General features: G+C 42.7%; 1 protein-coding gene and 1 non-coding gene across 6 annotated transcripts in view; one reads left to right on the top strand and one right to left on the bottom strand.

Moving 5' to 3' along the window:
* Positions 1-12,095, top strand: part of EVA1A (eva-1 homolog A, regulator of programmed cell death) — a 60,009-nt gene extending 47,914 nt beyond the window's left edge. For all 5 annotated transcript variants that reach the window (XM_076000920.1, XM_076000923.1, XM_076000919.1 and 2 more), the window contains one exon: positions 10,827-12,095. In XM_076000920.1, the coding sequence (XP_075857035.1) occupies positions 10,827-11,200 (374 nt within the window). In that variant the 3' untranslated portion in view covers positions 11,201-12,095. The remainder of the gene's footprint in view (positions 1-10,826) is intronic.
* A 2,585-nt stretch (positions 12,096-14,680) lies between these two features.
* LOC142870412 (small nucleolar RNA U109) lies at positions 14,681-14,815 on the bottom strand. Its single transcript, XR_012918811.1, has one exon. It is a non-coding gene; the product is annotated as a small nucleolar RNA U109 (small nucleolar RNA).
* Positions 14,816-21,512: the final 6,697 nt, after the last annotated feature.

The raw sequence follows: 21,512 nt of genomic DNA, 5'->3' as shown, positions 1-21,512 counted from the left end.
TTACTCATAAAAGATATATGAGAAGACTCAGTCTCCAATGGGAGAGACCCCGATTTATTCCAAATTTTTGTGGAATAAATATAAGTATTTATTGACCTGCACATTTTGTAAAATTTTAACAGTTGGAATATCCCCTGTTAGAGAAGGTTTGATGAAAGTGGTACTTTGTCATATGGCATTAATGTACCTCTTTTGAAAAACCACTTAGCAATGTGTATGAAAAGATATACTAATGCAATCTCTGTTTGACACAGAGATTCCTTTTCTGAGCATCCATTGTAAGGCAATAAACAACAAAGAAGCAAATAAGGAAGTAGTGTTAAATATAATATTCCTTCTATCATTATTTTTTTTAAAATATTTTTTGTAAAAATCTAAATAAACCAAGGCAGGAAACTGTTTCTGTAAACTGTGGTACTTTCACTGGATAGAATACTATGTAGCCTTTATTATGCTTGATTGAGGGAAGATGATGGAGCAATACTGAACAATGTTACATGTACAATACCCAGAGAAAAAGATATAAACAGTATATATACTCTGACTACAACCAAGTAAATATAAATAAATATGCACATTTATGACAGAAAGAACAGATGAAAATTCACTTCACTATACTATATACTGTATAGTTATATTCAAGTTGTGAGATTATAGTGATTTTGTAATTTTTTCTATTCTTAACTCTTAGTGTTACACCATCATATATATGTATACACATGTCTACATATAATAAATACATTAACTGCTCTTTTAGAAGTTGTAAATTCATGATTTAATTCAATAAATATCTGTGTGATACCATGAGCAACACACTGTGCTTGGATGTTCTGGGAATCGGAAGTGAAACATGTGGAATCTGTGCTCAAATTTCTCACTGTCACGTGATAATGATTTATAACTAATTGTAATGCAACTACGTAAAGTGCTGCCTAGATTGGAAGGGCTAATTCATCACACTCTTCTTCCCTTCCAAATTCAAGGACCCCTTCAGCAAAGCATCAGAATTTTGAAGTTGACCTTATCAGTATCAACTTCAGCAGTGGTAAAGCCAGATTAGAGACTGTGTGTGTCAGGGCCTTCTTATCTAGCTCCCTGGAGTCCCAGGGCAGCTATGGGACTGCAGATCTTTCCCATTGCAGGGGAAGAAAAGTGAGCAGGTGGATTAGGCTAAGGGGTAGGAAAATGGACGCTTTCTTGTGGGGCATTTATTGCCTATGGGTGGGGAATGAAAGGGTTGACATTAAAGGAGCACATGTCAGAGCCAGCTTGGTGGCTGCAGAGATTTCCCACTACTCCTTCTTCCTAAGGAGGAGCAAGTCAGGGATGGAAGGAAAAGGAAGGAAAGCTTCCTCCAGGGTTTCAGAGAGGGGAGTAGTGTTAGTAGGAGTCTCCCCTTTCCTGTGGGATGGGGCAGAATCCCATAAAGAGACATCCTTACTATGCCTAGAGTTGGAGAAGAGATTATGCTGCGCCCCCCCTGATTCTACACAAGCCCCATTATTCATTCTCTTTAAAGCCCATTTTAAAGCCTTTTCCTTTCCACTCAAGGAACTGGAAGCACTAGGGCCAATAAGAGAGCCCAGGCGGGGCAAAGGTGGCACTTGCATGGAGACCAGCTGACCTGGTCTGGGCTGCTAGTTGCTGTGCATGCCTGCTAAGAGTCTCTTGGGCATAATCTGACCTCTGAGGGTGCAATGAAATTAGCCCCAGGACCTCTCCATAGGGCCTTTTCCTGCCCATGAAAACAATGACCCTGCAGGAAACAAGATACAGCAATACATTTATTTTTATTTATTAAGGGAAAACAACTGACAATAGCCCTCCCTACTCTGCTTCCTGGGTAATTAACAGCTGTCTGGATCTGGTCAGGACCAGGGTGGATCATTGGTCATGAGGAAGTGACCTGGAGCAAAAAGTATTAGAGGAGAGAAAAAACAACCACCGTAGAGCTCCAGCTTTGATTTTTTCAGAAAAGTGATGAAGAGGCATGATATAAATTGCATCAGCTGAGTCACCAGCGTGAAACCTCGTGAGGCCTAGTAAACGCCCCTGCCTGTTTGATTGCTCTTACTGGACTTCTCTGGGAACTCATGTCTGAGATGTTGTAGACAAAAGAGGATGTTTTCTGATCTGGGAGACAGGATGGGGTGGACTAGTTAAGCTGGAGGGAGAGCAGCAGTTTCCCAGGTGGAGTTCAGGAAGTATCTTTAAAGTTAGGCCTGTATAACTGGCAGGGAGAGAGCAGTATGTGAAAGCCAAAATGATTTGTGTTTCTACCTTTAGTACGAAGTACAGTTTTCCATCCTGGTGAAAGCATGGGTTTGGGTGTCAGGCGGACCTGCATATGACACCTCAGCTCAGCCTCATCTTTTAAACAGGAGTAACACCAATTACCTACCCTGCTGAACTGTGGTAATGGTTCAAGATGGCCAGCATAAAGGGATAATGCCAGATCCTGGCAAAGAGAATCATTCAGTAAATGATAGTTCACTCTATCTGTCTATCTATCTATCTATCTATCTATCTATCTATCTATCTATCTATCTATCTATCTATCTATCTATTCATTCTGTCCTGTCTAATCTGTCTTCCTCCTTCTTTTCCTCTCTCCCTTCTTTCCTTCCTTCTTTTTCTCATCCCTCCCTCCCTCCTTTCCCTGTGAGTTATGTCTCTCTTGTGTATGCATATATGCAATAGGCATATATTTTTAAACATCCTTAGATTCCAATGTTGGGAAAAGGATGGATGCCCAAAGAGATTCTACTTGTGAAGGGGTTGGGAAATAAAGGGAATATAGCCCAAGCTCTTCTGCTGTACCCGTTCTGCATTTATTGATTTTTCTTGAACTTTAATTCATTGGAGTGTGTGGTCCACATGATTATGTTGAAAACTCTCATGGTCTGGGAACTCTCACAGGGAATGCAGGCAAGTCTTCAGGAAATGGAGATGGAGTTATGGAGCTCCAGACTCAGACTCCGGGAAGGCAAGGATGTGTTTGCTGCCTTCGTGGATACCTGAGCCATCTAGAAGTTTTAAAAGAGAGCCTATTCCAAATTTATTGGTTACCTACCAATATGGATGGGCTGAATTGACTTCTTTTAATGCTAAGTGCTCACACTAACAGAAGATAGGTCGATTTATTGGGGGAGTTGGGCAGTAAAGTTAAGGGTAATTGACCTCTCATGTCCTCTATCTCCCATGCTGGGACACAGGCAGATTCCCTCTTGATTGGGAAATTGGCTTCCTTGGGTTGAAGGAACTGGTGGCAGATGCAGTATTGGTGTCTTCTGAGCCATAGCTTGCCAGGGCTTCGCAGTGGGGAGCCAGAGGAGAAGAATTTGGTCTCGAGGCTCATCCCCAGAAAATGGATGCAGAATGCCAATCACAGTAGCTGCACCTGCAATTCCCACTCACTCTGCCTATGGGGGCCCTTCCCTTGCCCATCGGAGCAGAGCCAGCTTCCCATTGGCCTGTCTCCTTCAAGGGCATTAGATCAGAAGTGGGCCAGTCCTTCTCTTTGGCTCATTTCATTCCAACTTAGAAAAGCTGTAACTTAATTATAATTGGCTCTATTTCTTTAACTCGATTAAGGAGGCAAAGCCAAACTAAGGTCAGAAATCAAAGTCTTTTTGTTGCCAGGGCATACTGAACAATATGAGCTTAATCTGTAGTTTATATGCTCAAAGCCATATCTCCTAAACCAAAGCATGTGCAGGATGATTTTAAAGTCTTCTTTTCCTAAGGAAGAATTTGCACAATAACCTTGTGTAGAATTTTTACTTTATACTCATAATAAAGTGATCTTTAATAGAATTCTAAGAAAACTCCTTTAGAATGTTTCATACTGCTGAAAGGAGAAATTAAATATTTGTGAAGTTCAAGGCCTATCACTTGAGCACTACATCAATGTAAAAAAGAAAGGCTTAGTTTTGTTGGTGGTTAATTATCTATTGGAAAAAGTTTACTAAGGTGCCCATATTCTGACATTCCAGCAGAGGAGTCAGGAATGAACCTGAAGGAGGTGTGTTTGTGGCTAAGAGTAGACAATGAAGTCTTTGGCTTGTGTGGAGTAAAGGCTCCTGTGGAAAAGTCTGGGGGGGGATAGGATTGAAAATGGGGGTTGGAACCAGATTTTTGAGGGCCTTGAGAGTCTTTTTTTCTTTTGGAAAAAAATGAGGCATATAATCAGAGTCACATTTAAAAATTGCACTGACACACATCTGTGTGCAAAACGCATTGGAGGTGGAAGGAAGTGGGGTCTGATTGCTGAGCTAGAATACTGCAGGTGCAGGGAAATGACAGTGAGAATGGGGGGGGGGCGGCTGGAAGAGACATGAGAATGGCTGAGATTAGTTAATTCATGGATAGAAGCAAAAGAGTGAGTCAAAGATGACCCTGGGCTTTGGGCATAGATGGCTGGTAGGCTGAGGAGAGCCTCAGGTAGAAAGGGAATGGTTGAAACAGGGAGGGAGGGAGGAAGACAATGACAGCAAGAGTGGGAGCGAGCGAGCGAGCAAGAGAGAGAGAGAGAGAGAGAGAGAGACCTTGCTAGTTTGAGGGAAAAAAAAAGAGTTTGTTGTGAGGTATGTTCTGTATGAGGTTGGAAGGTATAAGGGAGTTTTTAAACATAAAACTTATTATGGGAAATGTATCTTTTAGGAAATGTATCTCTTAAAGAGATGGATGAGGTCCCTCCCCCCAGCCCCATTTAATGTATTCATGGGTAAATATCACTTATTGCAAGAATGAGACATGATTCAGTGAAAATTCTATTTCTGAATTTAACTTTTATAGATATGGGTGTTGAGAAACTTTGTTCACATAAATATGTAGATGAAAACAAAAGCAGTTTTGTTATAGTAAAGTCACTCAAGTCTTTGAATTAAATTTTCATTCTATGCCAAAAATCAGGGTGATCTGTCATCAAAAATTATTTTAATGATTTATCAGCTGGCGACCTGATTGGGCCTTCCTTGTGTTTTGTTGAAAACCAAGAACTGGAAGCTGACTTGGAAAAGGACGTGTTACCAGTTGTTAGGGCTTTTGCCTCCAGACATTGACATTGAAATTTGGAATTGTTATTTTACTTGGTGGCCATTTTTGCACTCTGTGACAGTGCATTGTAGCAGGATTTGGGATGTGGGGTGAGGGGAGGAACTGCCTTTTATGAAATGAACGGGGAAGGGTCACAGTGGGGGGTATAGAACAGGTAAGTGTGTCCCTCCACCATGGGCACCTTCTTGGCAGATCCAGTATAGGAAAGAACAAAGAAAATGACTGTTAAAGGTCTGGAAATTGATTTCTTCAAAACCATCTGTGCCTGTTCACCTCTTGGGCACGTGTTCCCACTGTGAAGATTGCTTATCTAGAGTAAAGCACAGAGCAGTGAGATAAAACTTAGGCCCTTTTAGACCCATCGGGACCTAGGCAGGTCACCGGCCTGATGGGTGTGTGTGTGTGTGGATAGAGGCAGCACCCTGGGTCCCTGACCAGCTGTCACCCCACATGGAATGACCTTATTCCTGCCCGACACAGCTGATGGCAGAAAATCAATTCTGTTAGCAATTGGAAGCAGAGTTCTGAGGCAGAGTCAAGCCTGTTTTAGAGGAAAAGGGCTCCAAAGAACTCCAGGAAAAGCAGAAAAGCCCAAGGCACGGCCCTGGAGAGAGGTTTTATCTTGATAAACAGCAGAACCTACTTTTCCAGCAAATGGATTTCGGTCTGCTTTATCCTGGTGATTTTTACTTTTGAATTCTCACTGAAACTAGGTCTTATAAAGGCCACTCTGGACTGAACCTTTCTTGCCTTTTTGGTTTTCCGTTCCTGGTGCCCACAGACCTTTCCCCAACTCTGCACTCGCCGCGCCGCCCCAGAGGGGCCTCGTTCACACTCCTGTGGTTCCATCAGTCCCGCTCAGTTCCCGTTAAGTTTTGTTGTGTGCGTGTTTCTCCTGTCACACTTGGGAGTTCAGTGAGGTTGTGATTGGCTCAAGGTTATTTGACTAATAAATGAGAGAGCCTTCCTCCCGCTATACAAACGAAAAGCAAGTTATTGGATTTAACCCAATCATGGGAGGCGAAGTCCAGGGCTTTTGTTTGTCCCAAGACATGTCCTCTGTATCTGAAGGCCTAAGAATTGTCTAAGTTGCTCTAGAATCTAGGTATGGCTCAGGTGCATTCCAGCCTGTCATCAGATAGCATGTTTTTGTACACACTGTGCATGTTAATGATGGTCAGGAGACATGAGCTGATCATAGATAAATGCAGATGCATGGGCTGTCCTGATCATTATTTCCTCAGGGAAAATGTAAACCCTAAGAATAGAGGTAGTGCCTTTTCTGTGACCCTATGGCGCCTGGCATAGGAATATGCCAATGGGTAAGCAAACGAGTTCTGAGGATGCCACCTTTTATTTACCCAGAAATGAAACTTTCACATACAATATTGATCCTTCCAACAGCCTTGGGCAGTAGATGGCACCTCAGCATTGATACTGGTACCACAGAGGCAGCAGGTGATGCAAAGGGAGTAGGCTTTGGAACTAGACAGACCTGGACTTCTTTGCTTGGGCCTTTCTACTTATCCCTGGGCTTAGAGGAATCACAATACCTCTTTTTGCTTCTGCCTTTTAGTTCATAAAAGACAACCAAAAGAGGAGGAAAGGAGGAGATAGAGGAAGGCAGAGCAGAAAAAGAAAAAGGGGACTATCTTAAAGACTGGGACTGATGATATAATGGATTTCATGAAATTGTAGGAACGTGGACAATTTTTGTAAGTTCTAGAAATTCAAAGAATTAAATGAGATTCAGTTCCTGTCTTCAGAAAGCACCTAGTCTATCGGGGAGAGAGACGTAAGGAACTGGGACAGTAAGTCATAGGATGGGCCATTTATGATGGAGGCACATTGTCGGGGTAAGTAGTCCTGGGAGACCAGGGATCTCTAGGGCATTTCGTGAGCATGAGGATAGGGTGGAGACGCCTGGGCTGAATGCTGGGCTGATTAGGTAAATTGACACCTCCTGAAGACCACAGGACTCCCTCTTACGGGGCCGGTCAATATTAACCCAGACGTCAGTTTACTAGCTTGTTACAGGGCACTGTCCTGTTCAATATTTTTACATCATTTTAGATGGAGCTGTATGTGTTGCTTTTGGTGGCCAATGGTAGGCTCTGGGAGATTATTTTAGATGACAATATAAAGGTTATAAAAAACCTTAACAACTTAACACCAGGCTGAAACAAAGTGAAGTTTTTGTATTTGAATTGAAAAGAATCCTAGTAAGTAGTATTTTTTTTAAAATAGGGAAACGAGACTTAATGCCATTACCTTTGTTAAAGACTTAACAGGGTTTGCTTGACAAGTTCACTACATGAGAATATTGTGATTTGGTGATAAAGACATGATTTTAGGGTAGTTTGTCAGTATCTACAATGGGGGACGTTATGGTTCCATTACTTTCTGTGCTGGAATATTATGATGTTTAAAGAGTGACTGTGATGTTTGAATATCAACCACTGTTCTTTGAAACCTAGCTATATGATAGTTATTTCCAAATATTTAAAGGGCTGCCATAGAGAAGAAGAATTTAACTTTTTTTTTTCTGTAGATTTGTTCCAAGGCTCTTATACTTTCCCACACAGACATGCCTTTTCACACTTCTGTGCTTTGTCCACGCTGTTCCTTTCACCTGGAACACTTTTCCCAATCTTCACATGGCTAACCCCTCTCAGCCTTCAATTCTCAGCTCAGAGATGATCTTTTCTAGAAAGGCTTCTCAGACCCCCATATCTGATCTTAGCTTCCTATTTACCTTTGTGTTTCCAAAGATCCCTCTTCATTCTTCTATCATAGCATTTCTTTTCTTTTCTTTTTTTTTTTTTTTTTTTTTTGAGACAGTCTCACTTGTTGCCCAGGCTAGAGTGAGTGCCGTGGCGTCAGCCTAGCTCACAGCAACCTCAAACCCCTGGGCTCAAGCAATCCTACTGCCTCAGCCTCCTGAGTAGCTGGGACTACAGGCATGTGCCACCATGCCCGGCTCATTTTTTCTATATATATTAGTTGGCCAATTAATTTCTTTCTATTTATAGTAGAGACGGGGTCTTGCTCTTGCTCAGGCTGGTTTTGAACTCCTGACCTCGAGCAATCCGCCCACCTCGGCCTCCCAGAGTGCAAGGATTACATGCGTGAGCCACTGGGCCCGGCCAGCATTTCTATTTTGTAGTGGAATGGGGTGGGCCTCGTTCCCTGCCAGACTGTTGGCTCTTCAAGGCAGGGGCCTCCTTAGTCCTCTCGGTGCTTGCTGAATGCCAGCTGGACAGAGTTCAGTTTCAGCTTCTTTCCCTGCACTTTAAATCCATTTGTTGACTATTATCACCTATTCTTGTTTCCATTTTCTTCTCCATACTACTCTTTGTACTTGTAATTTATATCTGTTTTATCTATATTACTGTCATTTTGATGGGGCTTCAGAGGGAAGGATGGATTTTTAACACATGGGTTCAATATGCTATGTTTAGATGTATAGTGCCTTTTATTAGATACAGAATATAGAATGTATAAAACTGCAAACTGTCTATGCTTTTTGATGCAGCTGTTCACTTTCTAAATAACCTGTAGAAATAATTCTGTTTTGCATGAAGAGATGTGTACAAGGACCCAAGGACATTGACTCTAGTGTTGACTGTGAAAAATTGTGAAAATTGGCAACAATTTATATGCTATCAATAAGGAAATGGTTGAATAAACTTTGACAGGTCTGTCTATGCTACAGAACACTCTATAGCAGTCAAAAAATATGCTGTTAAGCTAAATACACATTTCCACATTTGGAAATCTCTCTAAGAAATATTCTTAAATTTAAAAAGTAAACACGTATCATCTATGATCCCACTTATATTCTTTTTTTGTTTGTTTGTTTGTTTGTTTGTGTTTATTTTTTTTTTTTTTTTGAGACAGAGTCTCACTTTATTCCCCAGGCTAGAGTGAGTGCCGTGGCATCAGCCTAGCTCACAGCAACCCCAAACTCCTGGGCTCAAGTGATCCTCCTGCCTCAGCCTCCCAAGTAGCTGGGACTACAGGCATGTGCCACCATGCCCGGCCAGTGTTTTCTATATATATTAGTTGTCCAATTAATTTCTTTCTATTTATAGTAGAAACAGGGTCTCACTCTTGCTCAGGCTGGTTTTGAACTCCTAACCTCGAGCAATCTGCCCGCCTCAGCCTCCCAAAGTGCTAGGATTACAGGGGTGAGCCACCGCACCTGGCCCCACTTATATTCTTAAAACTCATAAAACAATATATATTTTGATTCATACTTACAGGTGAATATAGAATATGGAAAATTAATTTGTCTGTGTGGGGTCCTGTCAGCTTGACCACGCCCTGTGACTCAAGGCCAGGCATGTCCCTGTGTCTTCACTTGTACCCCAAAAGGAAAGCTGCTCACTCAGAGACTCCCGTTCTGCTGAGCACATCTTACAGGAGTCCCCACTGACCCACTAAGCGCTTTGATCATCAACAGAATGACTATTTTCTTCTTTCACAACAGAAAAGAGCTCAATCAAATTCCTTTTGGTTCACCTGCTAAGGCCATTTCTAAATGCCTGTACTGGCGTCAGTGTGTGAGTGATTGCATTAAGTTATTGATTGCTGTGTACAAAACTACTCCAAAACTTAGTAGCTTAAAATAACGTATATTTATTTTCTCTCAGTTTCTTCAGGTTAGGAATCTGGGCGTGGCTTAGCTGGGTTCTCTGGTCCAAGGTCTCTCACAGGCTGCTGCAAGGCCAGGGCTGTGGTCACCTCAAGGATAGGCCGAGTGATATTCACTCCAAGCTCACTCACGTGACTTTCGGCACCATTCAGTTCCTTGAAGACTGTTGGCCAGAGGCCACCCTTAGATCCCTGCCACTTGGACCTCTCTGTAGGGCAGCTCACACATGGCAGCTGGCTTCTTCAGAGCCAGCAAGCAAGAAGAGCCACAGAGAGGGAGAGAGCAAGACCAACAGCAAGAGAAAGTCACAGTCGTATGTAACTTAATGTTAGAATCACTCATTGCTTTTGCCATATTCTACAGTCATTCCTGGGTGTATGTGGGAGATGAGTTCCAGGATCCCTGCGTATGCCCAAATCCGTGCATGCATACTCAAGTCCTGCAGTCCACCCCGTGGCCCTGCGGTAGCTGTGTGTTCGAAAAGTCAGCCCTCCTTATATGCGGGTTGCACATCCTGTGAATACCGTATTTCATCCCTGTAGGTGGCTGAAAAAATTCCACTTAACCGTGCAGTGAGGCAGTGCAAGCCTGGGTGCAAGGCTCAACTGTATTTCTTAGGAGTCACTAGGTCTAGCACTTAAAGGGATAGGCTTGCACAAGGCCCGAATACCAGAAGGTGGAGGTGAGCTCAGAAACTGCCCAGCACTGTAATGAAAAGGAAATTCAAGGGGTCGCATGAGCAGATTCACAAGGGAGATGTTTTCGCATAGGTGAAAAGCGGCTTTAGACAGAAACGCCTCTTAAAAACCCCCTAAGCACAGTTATTTGCCTATAGTAGGGGCTCAATAATTACAGTTTTTCTTTCTTTTCACTTTTCCTTTGAAGATAATTTCAAAGTTAAAGTTGCACAAGAATAGAAGAATGCCATGTACCCTTTACAGATTCACTGCTTTATGAATAACCATATTTTGAATACATTATGAAATCTGTTACATGGGAGGGCAATATTTTTAACCATCAAAGCTTTGGGGCCTTGGTGGGAGTCCCATTTGGTCTCTGCCTCTACGGTTGTCACCTCTCAAATACTTGCTTCTTGCTCCTCTCCCTCCAGAAAACCCTGAGCGGGCAGCTCTGTACTTCGTGTCCGGCGTGTGCGTCGGGCTGGCGCTGACCCTGGCCGCCCTGGTGATGAGGATCTCCTGCCACACCGACTGCCGGCGGCGTCCGGGGAGGAAGTTCCTGCAGGACCCAGAGAGCAGCAGCGACAGCAGCGACAGCGAGGACGGCAGCTCGGACACGGCGTCGGACCTCTCCGTGCGGAGACACCGCCGCTTCGAGAGGACTTTGAACAAGAACGTGTTCACCTCGGCGGAGGAGCTGGAGCGCGCCCAGAGGCTGGAGGAGCGCGAGCGCATCATCAGGGAGATCTGGATGAACGGGCAGCCCGAGGTGCCGGGCACCAGGAGCCTGAACCGCTACTACTAGGGCAGCGGCGGGCACCCCGGAACCGCTGGAAGCCGCCTGGAAGCGGGAGGCTTTGCAGGGACGGTGCGCACAGGGGCCTGAGCCCAGCTCTGCTAAGATGGTGGCAGGACGCGCCCTTTTCCTAGCAAGGAGGACTGATTTCTCCTTCTGGACTGAATCTGTGGAAACTCGGAAAAACCAAGTCTGTTCGTCAACCTTTCCCGGTCTCACGGAATGGTGCTGAAAACCCCTCTCCAACCATGCGGATGGAGATTGGTTTCTCTTGATTTCTGAGGATCTCAGAAGTTTCTGCAGACTTCATTGCTGTGTGTTATTCCTTTACAAAAGGGAAGATCGTCATAGCATGAAGGCTGAGAATAGCAGGGTGAACCTAACCCAGTAAATGCAATTTTCTAAATGACTCCATGCTATGGAGGTGATGCTGATTCAGATAGCATGATCCATGCTTATTATTTAAGGCTGATTTTTTAAAAAAATCTTGTGTTGCAATGGCAACCTCGTCCATTCTTAACTGGCACCTCAGGGATTAAAATCCTATTTTTTAGTATAGTTCCCACATCATTCATGAAAATGAATAGAATTACTGTATTATGGGAGATGTGTCAGTGAACTAGAAAATATCAATAACCTCAAAGGATGAAGGGTTTTTTTATTTTAAATAGTTTATAAGATATATATTGACATGCATATTTGAAAATGCTGCAAAAGAATAAAAGTTGTGTGCTTCCCCTCTCTTTGAACAGAAGAAAGTTTTATTATGATTCCAGATAATCATGATTTTAAACATTTTGTTTAAAAAAAAAGTTTGGATTTCCAAGAAAAGAATGGAAATGGGGGGTGAGAGTTAAAGCCAAAATTAGGATGGGATTAAAAAATAAATGTTACATAAAATCTCTTTTGTTCCATGTCTGTCTCTGTTGTTACACTTACCTTAAATGATAGCTTTTTTATATAGGTGGGTATGGGCTTTTGCTAGGCCCCTCAAGGATTATTAGAATGGAGAAATAACCCCTGTGTGATTATGGGCTTTTCATTTTCCATAGGTTATATGTATGGTTGCAGTATAGTTGAGTTATTGTTAAGCAGACAGAGGAATAGACTTACCTGAGTCTCGTAATAAGATGGCGGCCCCCATATGGAGAGAGGAAGTTGGTAGGGAAGGAAGAGAGACAAGGCTGTGCTACATTTGGAAAAGGGTTACGGAGGAGGAGGCAACATCCTCCAGGCGGATAAACAGGAACAGTGGGATATCTGTTGGCTCCCTTCTCTTGCTGTGGAATAGGTTCCTTAGCCTATCTGGATGCTCCAGAGCCTTTCTACTGGGAGGATCTCCCCTGTCCTTTGACTGACACCATGCTTAAGGGTGGTCAGAAGACCACCCTTTCTACTGCATTGGCAACCCACTTTCTGTTCTGGGGACTTGAAGGGCCATCTTAACAATCATAATCTTTGTTTGCTGAAGGAGCAATAAAGTTTCCTTGAAATGCTCATTAGCTGGCCTGCTTATATAATTTGGGGTGGTTAATAAAATTGGCTAGTAACAAATGCCAAAAATCTTAATCAGCATCTCTGAATCTGGATTCCCCACCCTGTTGGTTTCAGTCCCTTAGCAGCAATTGCAGAAATCATCGTATTCCCCGGGCTTTAGATTAATCTCATCTGTCTTGTTCTCTGACTCCTAGAAAAGTGCAACAGTTGCCAACTGCCTTCATTGCCAGGACACATCCAAGGCTGATTATGGGGAGGGACTATGACCGTTGTTAGGCAGGAGCTGCAGTAGTGGAGATGTTTGGGAAGGCTTAGGGACATAACGGCTTTCCTAGTTCTCACTCCCATCTTCTGATGTCTTTCTATCAAGTCTATAATGTTCCTGTTGCTGGGATGGTTGGGGCATTACCCAAGACACAAAATATACTAGGTGACAGCTGCTTCACTTCCGTATCACTAGGATTCCAGCTTTTCAAACTTCTCTATCTTCACTCAACCGATTTCACATTTTAGGTCTATCATTCCAGTCCTGGTTCAAGTTTCTATATTAGGACACTTGCATTAGCAAAAGAAAGATATCTAATTTACGAGCATTTATTGATTCACATACCTGGAAGGGCCGGATTGGATCTGGCTTCTGGGATAACTGGGTCCAGGGGCTCAAATGATATCAAAAGGTTAATCTTTCTCACCTGTCTGCTCGACTTCCCTCTGCTACTGGGCTCATTTTCTTCTACTGCAGATGACACTGTGACACACTAGTATAGTGTGTTGGGCTGCTTGCTGCTCATCAAGCTCCCACACAACTCACAGGTTGCATGTGTGTGTGTTTGGCATAGCTTCATGGCTTATCTAGCTCAGAAGTCAGCAGCGAGACAGAGACAGCATGGGAGGGACACTTTCGGTTCAGCTTCTCTGGTCTTCCAGAATTCCACAGAGAAGCAATAGCTGACAAAAGTCTGAGAAAACTTTAGGAAGTGAAGGTGTCTTAGGAAGCCCCCAAATCCTCTTCAGGTGTGAGGATACTTCCACCAACTTCCCTGAACAGCCTCTTCCTCAGCTGCGAGGCCCAGGGGATCATTATTAACTCATGGTGCATCTAAACCCACTCAGCCGAATCTTTGCCATGTGGCAGGGAGCACCCCACAGGCACATCTGGATTTATGTCATTTCAATACAGGGACACAGGAAGAAAGAAACTCCTTGCTCCATGGCTCAAAATATAAATTAATAGGGAAGGACTACCTGGGCTGGCTTGTGTAATGTGCCCATCAATAGAGCAGTCGTTGTGGTCAAGAGGCTGGGCCCAGCTAAAAAGAGTGGAGACAGGATGCTGGGAAGACACTTGCAATAGCCACTGCACCACTCTTCCCTGTCTTTCTTGGTTTTCCTACTATCTGTCTTGATTTTTCTTTTTCATTTTTTCTTAATATTCTCTCTTCTTTTCCTCACCTCCATCGATATGGGCTCATCCTTCTAACCTTGAGCCACTGATCTTCTCACTCCACACATCCTGAAACATCTCATATATTGAAATGGCTCAGAAGACCTCCTACATGCTGATGATTGGGAATGTCTCTTTCTAGTACTGGCTAAGTTTCAGACTCATAGCTAAGTTTCAGACTGATCCTCAACCACAGGAGCCAGTTGTCCCACAGGAGGTATTTGGCAATGTCAGGAAGACATTTTGGTTGTTGCCGCTGGGTGGGTGGGATGCTATTGGTATCTAGTGGCGAGAGGCCAGGGATGCTGCTAAACCTTCACAGTGCTGAATCCAGCCTTCCAGCCTCTTCACCAATGCCCCAGCAGTGAGTGAAGAAATTTCCAAGTGATTCCAGCCCCCAGCCATATGACTCTCTCCAACGAAAGCCCCAGACCTTAGAATAGAGATAAATCACCCCCATTGAGCCCTGTCCAAATTCTCAGTTTACAGAATCCATGAGCATAATAAATCGGTGGTACTTTTAAGCCACTAAGTTATTTTTCCTTCTTTTATGTAGAAGAAATACACTACCACCCAACCTCTACTATAAGGTTGGCAGCCCTGAGAACTCCTTTATTAATGTAACATGTTATGAATGTATTCCTGATCCTAAAAGAATGAGGAGCAGACATTTCCACATGGATTATGCCACTAAGTTGTGAGGTAGTTTGTTACACAATAGATAACTTGACAACTCCCAAACTGCGCTCACCTTTTCCCAAACCTATGACTCTACCTATATTTCCTGTCAGTTAATGAAAAGGCAAGTTACAGGATTACCCAAGTCAGAAGCCTGGGACCAGTCCAAGTTCCTTTTTTTCCCTTTAACCTTCACATTTAAACAATTAGCAAATCTTCCCAATTTTAAGTCATTCATATTTCTTGCAATTTATGCTTCCTTTACAACCTACCTTAAGCCCTTATCATCTCTGCCTGGACATTTGCAGAAACATCCAAACCGTTCTCCAAGTCTTGCCTCCATCAAAGCCATCCTGAATACAGCTACCAAAGTGACTTCTATTAAATGCATAGCTGCTCATGTGCCAGTCCCTCTTTTAAGTCCCCTAATTTCTTTCCGTTGCTTATTGAAAATGTCCACATGCCTCCAGATAGCATATTGGGCTCCCTGTGCAAGGCCCTGGCAGTGTCATTTCCTGATCGTCCTTGCCCATCCCTTTACATTCTAATAATATTGAATTGCTTATAGTTCCCTCCCACACTCTTTATTCTGATTGGTGCTTCTGCCTAAAATACCTTTCCCTTGTTCTCTTTCTCCCACTCTTCTACCCAACCTCAATACTCAGCACAGGCATTACCTCTACCAGGAAGCCTTCCAATTCTTCCCTAGGCGGGGCTAAGTATTGTCCTCTAAGTTTTCACATATCCTGTACCGGCTATGCTTATGCTCCTACCACATGGTTGTGAAATTATCCAGCTGTGCGTCAAAGGCAGGAATCTGACTTCTGCTTGGGTCCTAGCAGGATGCACAGAGCTGGTCACCTCATGTGCTTTCAGCAAAGACTATCCAGGCAAAGACTATGATGTATTCACCAAACTCTGTTTCCTCTGCCTCCTGGGCACATAGCTGGACTACATTTCCCAGTTTCCCTTGTGGTAAGACGTGGCCATGTGACCAGGCCTACATAGTTGACATTTGGCATTTCAATGCTGCTTAGCTCCTAAGAGCTTCCACATGATCCGTTATACTCTTTCCTTCTCTGTTAGCTGGATGCAGAAGATCCAGCAAAGAATTCTGAGGCTCTAGGGCAGGCATCCTCAAATTACGGCCCTCGGGCCACATGCGGGTGTTTTTGCCCATTTGTTTTTTTACTTCAAAATAAGATATGTGCAGTGTACATAGGAATTTGTTCATAGTTTGTTTTTTTTTTTAACTATAGTCCAGCCCTCCAACCGTCTGAGGGACAGTGAACTGGCCCCTGTTTAAAAAGTTTGAGGACCCCTGCTAGGGGATAGTGGTGGAGCCACTAAATGGAAGGAGCCTGGGTTTCTGCATGACCGCATGGAAGGCCACTCACTGGCCAGAAACATCCACATTGTGCTTTCTGTGAGGAGAGAGGTTGATGCAACAAATGTCTGAATCTAAGGCTGGAAGAACTCTTAAATTCTCTGCTTCCAACTCTCTATCTCTAGATAGGCTTACTTCTGATTCATTCTTCATAAATAAAATTGATCCTAAAACTTCCCAGAAACTCTATAGAGCAGAGTAACCCTCTTATTTAGTTAACAATTTCCCTTTATTGCTTTTAAGTTCTTAGGCTTCAATTGGAGTTACCATCTTCTGTTCATAAAAGACATTCATCCATCTCCTTTTACAGTAATTCAGATTGGATTCAAACTTAGCCTGTTCTTTGCCTTTCTTCTCTTTGTGCAAAAACAGTTTCTAACCTATTGACACACTTCTCATGGAAATTCTCCCTTTTTATTCTAATATTTTATTTGCATGTAGGCATATTTTGTATTCTACTTTGTTCCGGTAAAGTGGGACGGGTATTCCTCCTGCCTATTATGATAGCTGTCATAAAAGCTGCAATGTCACACTTGTCAGAGTGGCAGTTCTGATAAAGGCAGCTGAACTTGCTCTTCTAATCAGCTTTAAGCAGAGCAAAATTAGCCTCATTTCTCATGCTGTTCCTCATCTTCTCAACCTATGCTGAAATTGCACAAATTGAAAAATGGACTCCTTTTAAAAATTGTGGTCAGTCAGACAAGGGGTGTCAATCTTCTAATCATTTGCCAGCCCAAATCAGTATAGATCAGGATACATTATTTCCTTGCCCTAAATAGGAGATTTAACATAAAAAAAAATAGCACCAAAAGTATCAACCTTCAAGGTGACAATCTTGCCAAGTCTTCTTGAAAATCTGTACCATGACCTCACTTTATCACTAACTGCAGATTCGAAAAATCGTAACTTTTTTAAAGTCTTAAACACATATATTGCTTTAACTCCAAGGTAAGAAAATCTAAATATTTCCTTCTTTTTCCAGATAGAGTCACATTCTGCCTTTGTGTCCCCACTGTTCCTTGGACATCAATGATGTCTGTGATTGTTCTGTACCTGCCTCCGTGCCCTTGTCTCTGAGCTTCTGCCTGCTGGATCACATCTTACCTCTCATTTCTCAGTGAGCATACAGGACCCATTTCACAGCAACATTTCCTTAAATACGTCTTGAATTAATAAAGTAATACATAAAGTCTCAGAGAATGTGAAATAGAACTTACTGCAGTGTGTTGGTCCACAGAGCCCCAAAGCCTTGTTTATGACAAAGATGATTTATCTTAAGTTTATGGAGGTCTGTTTTATTTGTTCTTTCCTCTACCATTAACTGTTTTCTTGTCTCTTTCAACCTTGGAGCCTCTTCCATCTTCCTCTGCATTAACTTAGATGTGACTGTGTGGTAGAGCTTTCAGTGCATTTCTCCAAGTTCAATTCCACCTTCAGAGTCTTAGAAAATCCTCACAGGTTTAGGAGGCATGGGTGTTTCTTGAACTACAATGGCTGTTCTTAATCTCATTGATTTCAAATTTTCCAGCCCCTCAAAGGGGGAACAAATAAAGGGAACTTCTAAAACGTAACCACTGGGAGTGTGCCTCTTGTGTCTCCAAAATAGCCCCATCGTATGTGCCATGATTCCTGCTTCCAAGACCATCTCGGTCTCACTCATCTGGTCTGAGAGACTGGACCCTCAGACAGGTTTTATCTCCTGTGTATAGCGAAAACCATCATTCAGTTACTGAGGAAGGAAACTACTATAATAAAGCCTCTTTTCCTAGCTCTCTATTCCCTTTTTGTTTTCTTTCTTTCAGTAGTAGGCAGAGACTTGGGCTTACTGGTGGTGACAGTGAAATTAAAAATGACCCTAATTTCCAGCTCTCATTTGAAGAACTCAAGGAATCTCTGAGGCTCTAAGAAGCAAAATTTCTCTGGGCCCAAGGCCAGGGCCCATATTAAGAAATTCATCCAGAATTAGAATCATGCAACCAGCTACACATGGTCCACAAAGACCAGATGATTAAAAATTATCTTTTATAGTACTGAAAATTTGTGATTTGGGCCATCATCTCTAACCTTTTCACAGAGAGTATCTGATGCTTTATTTCCTGTTACAATACCAAATCTTGTGGTTTTTTTGGAATTGAAAAGCTGTGGCCATTCAGGGGCAATATGTAGATATTTCTGAGTGAATTTCTTTTCTTTCTTTCTTTCTTTCTTTCTTTCTTTCTTTCTTTCTTTCTTTCTTTCTTTCTTTCTTTCTTTCTTTCTTTCTTTCCTTCTTTCTTTCTTTCTCAGAGTTGCCTGATCTAGAGTGCTGTGGCATCAGCTTAGCTCACAGCAAACTCCTGGGTTCAAGTAATCCGTCTGCCTCAGCCTCCCAAGTGGCTGCAACTACAGCCATGTGCCACCATGCCCAGCTAATTTTTTCTACGTATTTTTAGTTGTCCAGCTAATTTCTTTCTATTTTTAGTAGAGATGGGGTCTTGCTCTTGCTCAGGCTGGTCTCGAACTCCTGACCTTGAGCGATCCGCCTGCCTCAGCCTCCCAGAGTGCTAGGATTACAGGTGTGAGCCACCGCGCCCAGCCTGAGTGAATTTATTGAATGAGAAAATGCATTTCTGAATCAGGAACTTTTGATAGAAAGGAAATGCATGAACAAAAATATATTTTCTCTTTATGATATTGTTGTTACTTTGTAGGGTTGAACTTTTGCATATCTAGGAATCAAGAGACTGTTCCAACTTTCTTGGATACTTCCAAGAAAAGTGGGTGATTCATCCTTAATGCATATTGAAGAGTGACCAGGATATTCATAGGTGACAAGATAAAGCAGAAGAGATTTAGCTAAATGGCATGAGCTTCCGAAGAAGTATTTATGAGATCATAGAGCAGAATTCAGTTAAATATAGCCCATGGGCCAAATCCTGCCACCACCTGCTTACGTACTGCTTGCAAGCCAAGAAGGATTTCTACATTTTTATTTATTTATTTATTTTTATTTTTTATTTTTTTTTAAAGACAGAGTCTCACTTTGTTTCCCAGGCTAGAGTGAGTGCTGTGGCGTCAGCCTAGCTCACAGCAACCTCAAACTCCTGGGGTCAAACAATCCTACTGCCTCAGCCTCCCGAGTAGCTGGGACTATAGGCATGCGCCACCATGCCCAGCTAATTTTTTTTCTATATATATTAGTTGACCAATTAATTTTCTTTCTATTTATAGTAGAGACGGGGGTCTCACTCTTGCTCAGGCTGGTTTCGAACTCCTGACCTCGAGCAATCCGCCCGCCTCGGCCTCCCAGAGTGCTATGATTATAGGCATGAACCACCATGCCCGGCCTACATTTTTAAATAGTTACATTTTAAATGATTATACAAATGCCTACATCATAGCCTTGATTTTTCCTCTTAGCCGACAAGCCCTAAATTATTTACTACACAGCTCCTTCATAGAAAAAGTTTGCTAATGCCTGTTGTAGGGTAATGATCTAGAGATATCAACAAGGAACAAGACCATTGCAGAACTCAATCTCCCTCTCTTCAAATGTGGTAGGCTGAATAACACCCCCACCTAATATGTCACGTCCTAACCTCTGGAACTTGTGAGTATGTTATCTTCTACAGCAAAAGGGACTTTACAGATGTAACAAAGTATCTTGAGATGAGAAGATGATCCTAGATTATCTGGGTGCGTACAATGTAATCACAGGGGGCCTTATAAGAAGGAGACGGAAGGGCCAGGGGCAGAGAAGCAGATGTGATAACAGAAGCAGAGGTTGGAGTGGTGCAGCCATGAGCCAAGGAATGTGAGCAGCACCCAGAAGCTAGAAAAGGCAAGAGAAAGGATTCTCCCCTACTGTCTCCAGAAGGAATGCAGCCCCATGGACATCTTTATTTTAGCCCCGTAAGACTCATTTTGGACCCTGACTTCCAGAACTGTAAGTTAATAAATTGCTATTGTTTTAAGCCACTAAATTTATGGTAATTTGTTGCAGCAGCAATCAGAAACAAATTCCCTTATCAGCCCTATGCTCCTAGGGTTGTGGAAGAATCATGGAACACACCATAGAGTCTCATAAAATATAATATGTGCCTATAGGCCAGGTGGGTAAAAGGGAAGCTGGTCAAAGGGTGGAACATATAGCTAATCACAGAGTGATTGATGGTTTTAGGGAGCACCTGGGAGAGGTACCCAAGGAAAAGCTCAGTTGTAAGGTCAGCTGCAGGAAGAAAAACTGCAGAGTAAAATGTGGCTAAAAGTCAGGCGGAGGGAGATGATTGCAGGACCTGGGAGATGGGACATGTTTGAGTGAGCTAGCCTCAGGTTGTGATGGCCACTGCCCAGGTATCTACTTGAACACTAATGATGTCCCCAATGGCAGAAGAACAGGAAGGAGAAAGCCCTTAAAATTATAAGGATATGCTTTTATATCAGCCACATAAACTATGTGACATCTTTTTCAATCAGAACATTTATCTTTGCCCACTTCTTAATTTCAGATGAATTTCCTCCCTTTGATAAGGAATCCACGTACTGATTGTATTTTCCGTAAGGTGCACACAGTGGTATTCTTGGCAGCAAGTTATTTGCTACCAATATAGCATTTAGAGTTCAAAACATAACTTATTCCAGAAACTCTTTACTAAACAGGCCAGGATCTCTTAAGACATTTCTAAAATTATGTTCACCAATGACCACCTCTTGGAACTGAGGATCCATAGAGAAAAGTTTGGGAAGTGCCTCCTGAAACCATTTAAATTCAGTGCAGAACACAGATTACAATAGAAATTTGGAATTAGTTCCTGCTGTGTTCTAGGCCTCAGAAGAGATACAAGTACATAGAATTCCTAAGGCTTTCTTAGAAATTTGGATACGTAATAGTACAGGCCTTGCAATTCAAAATTTTTTATGAGCAATATGAACATAAAAGCATGAAAATCAGAGCTACTTTTGGAAATCCTCTCCAAATTGCTGAGTAGCTTTCAGACTTTTCAAACCACCTTACATGTAGGTGCAATGACCCATAATGTCCCTTCTTCCAAGGGGTCTTCAGCCAACATCACCAGCTCTTCTAGGCATTGGGGACCACAGGCAAGACTTCTTTAGGGACCAGGAAGGCAGCAGGTGTTGCTACAGGCCTCCTTGACATTCTACCCTTTGCCTAACTCTTAAAGTGTGAGACCAGAATGCTAGTGATGCCTGGGTGGACATAAAACAGAGCCCTGAGAAGCAACCAGAATCAACCTTGACAGTTTGCAAATGAAGAGGCAGGCAATTTAGTAACTGAGTTTCACTGCTCTTATGCACCCAGTGCATAGTAGTAATTT

The sequence above is a fragment of the Microcebus murinus genome, chromosome 3, assembly GCF_040939455.1.
Source record: "Microcebus murinus isolate Inina chromosome 3, M.murinus_Inina_mat1.0, whole genome shotgun sequence".
NCBI lineage: Eukaryota > Metazoa > Chordata > Mammalia > Primates > Cheirogaleidae > Microcebus > Microcebus murinus.
This window is presented reverse-complemented; position numbering and strand designations above follow the sequence as displayed.